Source organism: Mercenaria mercenaria, chromosome 19 (genome assembly GCF_021730395.1).
Source record: "Mercenaria mercenaria strain notata chromosome 19, MADL_Memer_1, whole genome shotgun sequence".
In the NCBI taxonomy this organism is placed as follows: domain Eukaryota; kingdom Metazoa; phylum Mollusca; class Bivalvia; order Venerida; family Veneridae; genus Mercenaria; species Mercenaria mercenaria.
In genome coordinates this window covers 31,851,508-31,860,232 of record NC_069379.1, presented here as the reverse complement: position 1 = coordinate 31,860,232, position 8,725 = coordinate 31,851,508, and the positions used below count along the sequence as shown (strand labels likewise).

Here is an 8,725-nt window from a genome sequence, read left to right as displayed (position 1 = left end):
CTTACAGCAACTGTTAAACATTGATTGTGTTTAACCTCCAATTACCATGCTGAAGTTAGATTAGGTTGGTCCATCTTGATTTTTAGAGCAGTTCATAGCAAAATCTAAGGACCATCACGATAAAAATGCAATTTTAGCAGCCCGAGGTGCAGATCCTGATCAGGCTGCACTGAGGCGCAGAACGGCCTGGCTCTGCACCGATGGCACTCCTTTATAATTCAGTTTAAAGAAGTTAAAGGTTGATTTACATTGATAATAAAAGGAAAATGATATCTTTGAGCAACTGTTATAGGCAAATAGTTTTGGATTTTTCTCTTGCTGACACTTAGTTGAGTTTTTTGTCTTTTGTTTTGTCTTTTGTGTGTATAAGTAACCCTCTGGACAGTCCACAGGCAGAGTGTCTTTTCTTAGAAAATCATCAATATAATACAATATACTATATATATATGTATAAGTATAAACAGGGTTCCGACTTCCACTTTGTCTCTTATTTTTAAACTGTTTCATAAAATACTCGATTCTACATGCAATGACTATATAGTTGCTTGGGATACCCACTTTTAAACCTTTTTTCTTTCTTGGTTCCCTGTAGACACTGAATAAGGAAGTAAGACAGTTTGGTTCGCACTTAGGCCTTTTTGTACTTTTTTCTTTCTTTTTTCGTGGCAGAGGCCCTTTTTCCCTTTTTTTTCTCTGTTTGGGACCTCTTGTTCTCTAATGAGAGGCTTATAGACTAAGAGAAATAATAAGACTGGCTTAAAATTACATAATGACATACATTTTGGTCTGTTTTATGAAAAATAAATAAGCTGCTTGATAATACCTCTCTCTCTATTAAAAAATCCCCTGTTTCTAGGATTGAAAATTTTTAGAACTATTTTGTAAGATTAAACCTTTTGAACAAGGCATTAAATATATTGATTAACATGTGAACTAGGTATTGTAGTTAAACTGATTTATAAATCATTGTGAACTAGGTATTGAATAGTTTGATAACATTGTTACTACACTAAGTATATACTATGCTCTGATATTTGTTTAACTTATATCTATGTTTATATTATGTCTGTAAGATGTGATGCGGGATGGGTCCCCGACCCCATCACATCATGGACGGGGATAATAAATGGGCCCCCTGTGGGCTGAAATTAAAAAAAAATAATATTATGAACCCACAGATAGAAAGTATTGTATGCTTTATTGAAATTCCATCTAAAATTATAGTAACATGTATGGTGCAATGTATATTTTAGGCAATTTCTGGAATAACAGAAGAAAACCTTTCTAAAACTTACCACTTACATTTAGAATAATTCGGCATATATCAATTTGGGCTTCAATTTCTTCTTCTTAAACATCTTTTTAAAAAGCAATAATAGTGGTAACGTATATTAAATGGTGTTACGGAAAAAATATCACTGTCTGACATGTAAAGAAGCATTTTGTATTATTATATTACAAAATAAGGAATATTTCTAAATAATTGATGGAATACAACAAGGTTGTTGAAATGGTAATGTAACATTTGTTACCTATGTTACATTTTTATTCTTCCTTCAATAAAGTGTTAACTCTATGTCTGCAATCATTACATACCACATAAAAATTGTTATTTCATTGATAACAATTAATTACATCATTTTATTCAGTTTTAGCGGTCTCTGAATTTTATTCGTTGTTTTTGAGACTGGTTCATTTTATGCAAATAAGCTGAGCACATCCAGTTTTGAGTAAAAAAAAATAACATAAGAGTAACAAAATAATATATTAAAACACCGAGAGACTTTAAGACCAAATCAAAAGTTGTTTAGAACATTTAAATTGACTTGAAACTTAGGAAATGCTAATTTTAACAAAATTTGTCATTGTAACATATGTAAATGAATAAATGTAAAAATGCAGATATTTAAAGGCCAATGTCTTAGCTCCATTTTGACACCATTTTTTTATTGTTTTATCACAAAAACTGACCAAGATATTACTACTTACCATTTATATGGCTGTCTTTTTCTAAAATGAACGGTTGCCATGGAAATAGTGAAATCATATCTAGTTCAAAAGAGTTGATTCATGGGAACATTTTTTTTACTTTGAAAGGGTTTGTCTTGCCGAACAATTTGGTACCTATGAAAAAAGTCGGGAGTGGGGGGAGGAGGAGGTGGAGTGGGAGGGGGAGGGTTTGTGCATTGTAGGCCTTGTTCCCCGTACTAAGATTCTCGCTCGTGATGAAATAATGCACGGAGGGGCACATGGGGTCTTCCTCCACCATCAAACCATCAAAGCTGAAATGTCGCCATATGACCAAAAATTGTTTGGAACCGACATTAAATCCAACAAATAAATAAATAAATATATCATAAGAAGATTCAATAGGCATGTGTCTAAAAAAGCATGTATCTAGACTATTGTATGGTTTACACTTTAATTCAACAGTATTTTGAAGTGCAACGGATTCAGTATTGGATTCAATCTTAGAACATTTGTTTTCAAGTAATTAGACAAGAGTCATATATAGGCGAACTGAGATAAGGTAGCGGCAAAGTTATTTGAAGAAATAAAACGCAGTAATGTAATAAAAAGAGTATAAGAGTATTAGCTCTGCATTTCACAGATATTACGTACGCTTAATTTCAAAATTCACAAACGAAAACATTTACTTACCATAACAATAACTTTATCATAACCCATCATTTTTATAAAATGTATACAAGTATTCCAATTTAACAAGTATGGCCTTCGTTTCGGTGGTAATGTAATCCTACTGATGGGTAAGTGACAGTCAGTATCTTGCCTAGAAATAAATCGAATAAGAAAACGTTTTACAAAGACACATAATATGTGGATCATGAAAGAGGCAAATCTATTCACCACGTCAAATATGAATTTATAGTTATGCTTGATTAACTTTTAATGTTGCAACATTTATGTTTTTGCCAACAATTTTATCTAAATTAAGCTTTCTACTAACAACATGTCTGTTCCCCTAAAGTTTTTGTTTTACTATTCAAAACTACGCTACAAAATATATACAACGTGTTTATATTTATAAAATACTCGTTACGTTTACGCTTAAATGTACTTCTATTTGTGATATGTGTATAGAATGTCTAACTTAACAAATAAAGCAATATATATATGATACAGATGTTAAATTTAATAGTTTTTGTGTTTCTTTTTTTTTTTATTTAAACACATTTATTTATCAAGAATGCATGACATATAACGTCCATACGTATAACATCTATACATCTAAACATCTAAATTGCTTTTTGTACTTTTAGAATGTGTAAATTTTGAGTTATGCTCAACCCGGGGCTAGAGGGCGTGGACGGTGGCATGTATTTCCACTACCGTCCATGAACAGGCTCAATCAAACAGAGCCTGCAACATTTTCGTTTTTGTTGTGTTGAGCGACCTGTGGATTTCCACTTTTTCTATTTTATTATCAAAATCTATAAAAGTCATCAAGGTCAAGTGGAATTGGGCAGGGTTGTGGCGGGGATAGCAAATTTTTGACCTAGGGACCGGGATCTTGCGTAGACACTCCGTCTCATAATATAATGGTGAACATTCATGCCAAGTTACATCAAAATCATACCATGCATGAAGAAGAAAATTGCAGACTCAGTTTAATTGAGTCTGTTCATGAGCAATAATGGAAAGTGCAACACTGTCCACGACCCCTAGCACTTGCTTAAGCAGTATTCAATTTTCAAATCTAAATGAGTTGAAATCAATGATCCCGAAGGACCAGAAAATATAACAACACTTAAATCTTGTCAATTTTAAATTAATTCCAAGTATATGTACTAACATTTACATTGTTCAAATGTAGAATGTATCCTACAGAGTTATCTTTATTTAGACGGTATAAAAGTATACAAATATCAAAACCGATCGGTACGAACTACATATTTGCATCATAAGAGCTAAAACGTCATTTATTTAGATAGATACCACAAACGTTTCATAATAAGCTCAAATAATTTCTCTACGGGTAAAACTAAGTTTACACATTTTTTATCTTAACAGACTTTTGTTTAGCATCATGCAATGAGAAAAAGTTTACTTTTTAAAGCTTTGATCAGGTATTGCATTTCTATTAAGGAACATGAGCATTAAATTTAGCATTAAAACTTACAGACAATTTGTAGAATCATAAATGGGAATTTTACATCATTCGGTTCATATTGTGTTAAGTGCAATATTTGCTTAATTTTGAAATTTGAATAGAACTTAGAAACGACTTTGGTTAAAAGAAGGACCATCGCACAACATTGCGAACGTCTTAGCCTAATTTATTTAAACGTTTTCTTGAATGAAATGTTAAAAACATTAGGTAAGCTGTATTTCAGGTTTGTGTCAGATTTAGCGGCAAAGATTTTGCTAAGTTTTTTTTCACTGCCAGTTTGAACTGAAATAAAGCATTTAAAATTAAACAAAACAGATATTAGAGCAGATTAATGAAAATCTTGCGTACGTTCTCACAAAATATGGTAGAACTTCGGAGAGATTGTATTGGAAAAGAAATACAATTCTGAGCTCGTTGCAATGAGAATAAAAATTCTTGAAAAAGCTCTAATGAAAAACGATTTGAAATAATAATATTCAGGCTAATCAATTGTGTCTGAAGCGTACAAGCAAATTATCAAATACACAATGGGAAAATATATGTTAATTATGTTAAACTTTTTTTCAAAATGTTTATTGTAACTTCATAATGTATTCACAAATATGTCATAGGCCTCTTAATCACACATTTTCTCTAGCCTTCCATAAGCCTAGGGTTTGTCCATTCATTCAGTTGTTCAAAAAAGGAAACAGATCAACGAATTTTGAACTGTTGTGTTTTGTTGGACTTAGCCCCAGTCAACAAGTGACCTTGTCTGTTTTATTCAAAAGAATTTTCATTAATAAGTGAACAAAATCGCCATAGATAGTCTTCAATAGGTTAACATAACAACTGTTATGTTTTTGGCGTTCTAAACATGAACAAAATACGTGTATTCTTACAAAGCCTCGTTTTCATATTTCATATTTTTGTACAATGTGTGCATAAGACAAAATATTGTGCCGTCTTCGCAGTATGCTCCAGAAATTCGGTGTAGCGTTTTAATAGTCGCCTATTCATGTCTATAATAAATGCGATATTATAAAATGACAAGTACAAAAAGTTGCAAAGCTGAACACCTCATCCTTGCAACATGGTCGGTGATGTTAAAAATAACTTACTGATGTTCTTTGGGCATAAACCCCTTATTTGAATTCATGTTTTTTACATGAAAATAATTTCCGAAAACTCGGATTTAATAACAAAATAATAAAAAGTAAATAATTAGATAAAGATTATCGACCTACCTACCCTATTTCTTTTGAGCATGTTACCAGAAACAAACAACTTTTACAGCTACAGTACTTGTGAATATCAAATTTCCTACACGTTTAGAAAACCTCTTGAAGATAAAACGTTAAAATGTCAACAAAATCGAATGGTGCAAAGACATCTTTTCATTTATTTAACGAACTCTATCTGTTTTTCCAACGTCACAAAATATACATAAAAGTAATATTTTTGTAAAACGCGCTAATAGCATTTACGAAAAATGTTCCCAATGTATGACAGGTTAAAAAATTTATTTTTCTGTTTACAACATATTAATTTTAATGTATAGAAAACTTCTATAATGTACCTTTAGTAGTTCTGAAGAAGTAAGAGATATTGTTAACTAAATATATTGACTGATATGAAAGAGATATACAGTATATTGCTATCTGCTTGAAAACTGCTCAATGCATCTTGGATTATTTCCCTTTGATATTTAGTAATTAAAGCCTATGTTTGTAACAAATAGTTTAAATGGTTAAAGAGAAAAAATCGTCAAAATTTGAAACTCGATTAAAGCCATGGCTGCTGCCACTGATAAGAAATTATCAAAGATTGTCTAAGCAATGTTTTCTGTCTGTTGAAATCTGATAAACTGGATGCAGAACCATATTACAATGTCAAAATCAAAGTTCACGTTTCAAGTTTGGTGGAATAGGCAGCAGTAAAATTAAAGAAAAAGACGTTAACTGTGGAACCTTGTATACAAGGGCTCCTAAAATTTCTTTCACCTCGAAACACGCATAAGCGCACGCATGCATGCACACACACAAATACGCGCACGTTCTCAAGCACACTCGCAGGTCGTCAAATAAATTCACATAAGCTGAAGATTTCGTATGTGCACGTCTCGTCATTCCATTCCCATTTTCCATTCACTTTAAATAAATCGACACAGTCTTGATTATTATAGTTATTTGGCTGGCCTGGGCTCCAGTAGGTAAATGTTTCAGAAAAAGTAGTTCCATCTATCCAGACAAATGTATTCTCTGCCATGATATCTGATGCTCCAATCCATACACGTATATCTCCAATGTCAGCTGAAAGGCAAGTAGGATACAATTTTAGGTTTTTACACTGCACGGACATAATATTTGGTTATATAAACAACAAGGTAACAATAGTAGGTATTTAAGCATGTTTTCTAAATCATGTACAATATACCCATATGCATAACAATCATTTTAGACAATTATGATAAAGTATGTCTTAATTTATATATGTTGAACAATCGCGTAACAAAATTCAATGGCATGTATATTCCTCATATTGCCATCCTGCTATACTATTAAAACGTTCCAATACATCCTGGTAAGCTATTACAGTAGGACAGCACTTGTTCTCAATGAACGGAAGCGCGAATATACGCCGGTACGATTGCGAAGCATGACAGTATTATGGTGACACTTCGATGATGTGTGCGCACGGCAGTAAAATGTCGAAGTCATAATATAGTGTTTACAGCATACCATATTTTAAAGATCTAAAAAACTTTCTGAAATATATTGTCAATTATGCGGGCATTTGAAGTTCCTAAATACAATGACTAGCATATTTTCTACATTGCCCTCTATCTTTAGATAAGGATTAATAAGAAACAGATCTCGTACTTTTAAACTTTCTTTGGAACTCAAATGCCGATATACAAACAGACGAACGGACTTATAAATCAAAATAACATGCATATTCTCCGAATTGCATTCTTTCTTTATACATGGTTAGTTGTAAAAATCTAAAACGTTTAAAGTCATCGCGTGATCCGCGTTTTGTAAGTTATCCCGGCCCGTCTCGACGGATCGGTATTACAATAGGATTTTTGTTTAAAGCAACGAAATAGGCCGTAGCTTTCGAATCACATGGTGGTTGGTTCTAATTTGCTTTCTGTTCGAGCAATTGCAAATGCATAAGCAATCCGAGAACCAGCTTTTATAATATACAAACCCAAAGGAACGTTTCCTAAATGAAAGTTTTTTTTTTCTTTTTGCGACTCTTCTCGATGGTATACTATCAGAAAACGCAAAGTTGACTTCAGTGAGTATACACTGGTTATTAATAAAGCTGATGAATTTAGGACTATTTACTTTGATCAGATAGCGGTAATGCATGTTTGCTCCCTATTATCATTCGGGATAGGTTGGTTTCCTCGGCCTACTGTGTTGCAACAATAAAACACAGACAACGACCATCTGACCACTCGTAAACAAAGATCTTCTTATTTTGCAAGTGCTGTCTTCTATGGTTTTGTTATGAACACAAAAAAAAAAAACGTGTACATACAAACAACCTTGACAGAATTATATTGAAACTATCAATATAATAATACTAATAAACGTACCCTGATTAAGGAGTTCGTACACAAACATTTGTTCATGAAGAGATTTAATCGTAGCAAGTTGTCCTCCGAGTACAGCGCAATGATCCTGTGTAATAAAAAGTTCTATTTTTTTTTTAAATCTATATATCGACATACCTGTTGATCTGCTTTTCCGTCCGTCCGTCCGTCATTATCTAAATATAAATGTTTCCACAGAGCATAAGTAACCCTGATCTCGGGTCCGCTTGAAACAGAACTGAATTCTTAACGTTCTAGTACATATATAGTATTTGTCCTCTTGAAGTGTATAAGACTCTCCTTCCTACACTGTTATGAACATATTAGGCCGATGCAACGTTAACCTTTACCCTGCTTGATTTCTAAAATTGACTGATTCATCATTCAATTTTGGCAGTATTATTCAAAGAAGTGTTCACTGAAAAATTACTGACTGAGTAGCAACCACTGCACACAATGATCAGTCTGTACGGCTGATCTTTACTTGCACTGATCTCAAAGCTAAAATCACTTTCTGCAAGCAGGCTAAAGGTTAACTGAAACGAGAATATTATAACTAACATTTTGGGACCATTCAAACTGGTCAAAATCACTTTCTGCAAACAGACTTAAGGTTAACTGAAACGAAAATATTATAACTAACATTTTGGGACGATTTAGACTGAGTTCTAAATCATTACTATTATTCTTTTTTTTTGCTTGGCTGCTTTATATACAAAAGATGTTATCATAATATCAAAACAAGTCTCAAATAAAAAGGGAACACAAATTACCTGTGCCTCGTTCCAGTTCATTGTTTCTTTTATTAGATGGTACTCTGAAAACGAAAAGTAGCAACACGATGAAAAGCATACAGAATAGTATAAAATCTCTGGATCGCTGCGAGAAAAGTATTGATAAATACAAGTACAGAAAGCTTAACAAATTTAAAAGTGAGAAAGATAAACCAAATTGAAAAAGTTAGAAACCTAACAAGGAAGTCTCGAATTCGCCACAGTACAGAGCAATGA

General features: G+C 32.7%; 1 protein-coding gene across 1 annotated transcript; it reads right to left on the bottom strand.

Annotated features, from left to right (window-relative positions):
- Positions 1–6,190: 6,190 nt before the first annotated feature.
- LOC123541991 (CD209 antigen-like protein E) lies at positions 6,191–8,509 on the bottom strand. Its single transcript, XM_053531281.1, has 3 exons — positions 8,489–8,509; positions 7,719–7,803; positions 6,191–6,423 (listed from the first exon to the last, which is right to left on the bottom strand). Exons 1-3 carry the CDS (start codon positions 8,507–8,509, stop codon positions 6,191–6,193), a joined length of 339 nt encoding a protein of 112 aa, XP_053387256.1.
- Positions 8,510–8,725: the final 216 nt, after the last annotated feature.

What these genes read in the sequence shown, in the direction of transcription:
- LOC123541991 (XM_053531281.1), bottom strand. Translation starts at nt 8,509, where the DNA reads ATGAACTGGAACGAGGCACAG. An exon ending in TGAACTGGAACGAGGCACAG is followed by an intron (nt 7,804 to 8,488) that starts GTAATTTGTGTT and finishes TTTATTACACAG; the next exon opens with GATCATTGCGCTGTACTCGG. An exon ending in GTACGAACTCCTTAATCAGG is followed by an intron (nt 6,424 to 7,718) that starts GTACGTTTATTA and finishes CTTGCCTTTCAG; the next exon opens with CTGACATTGGAGATATACGT.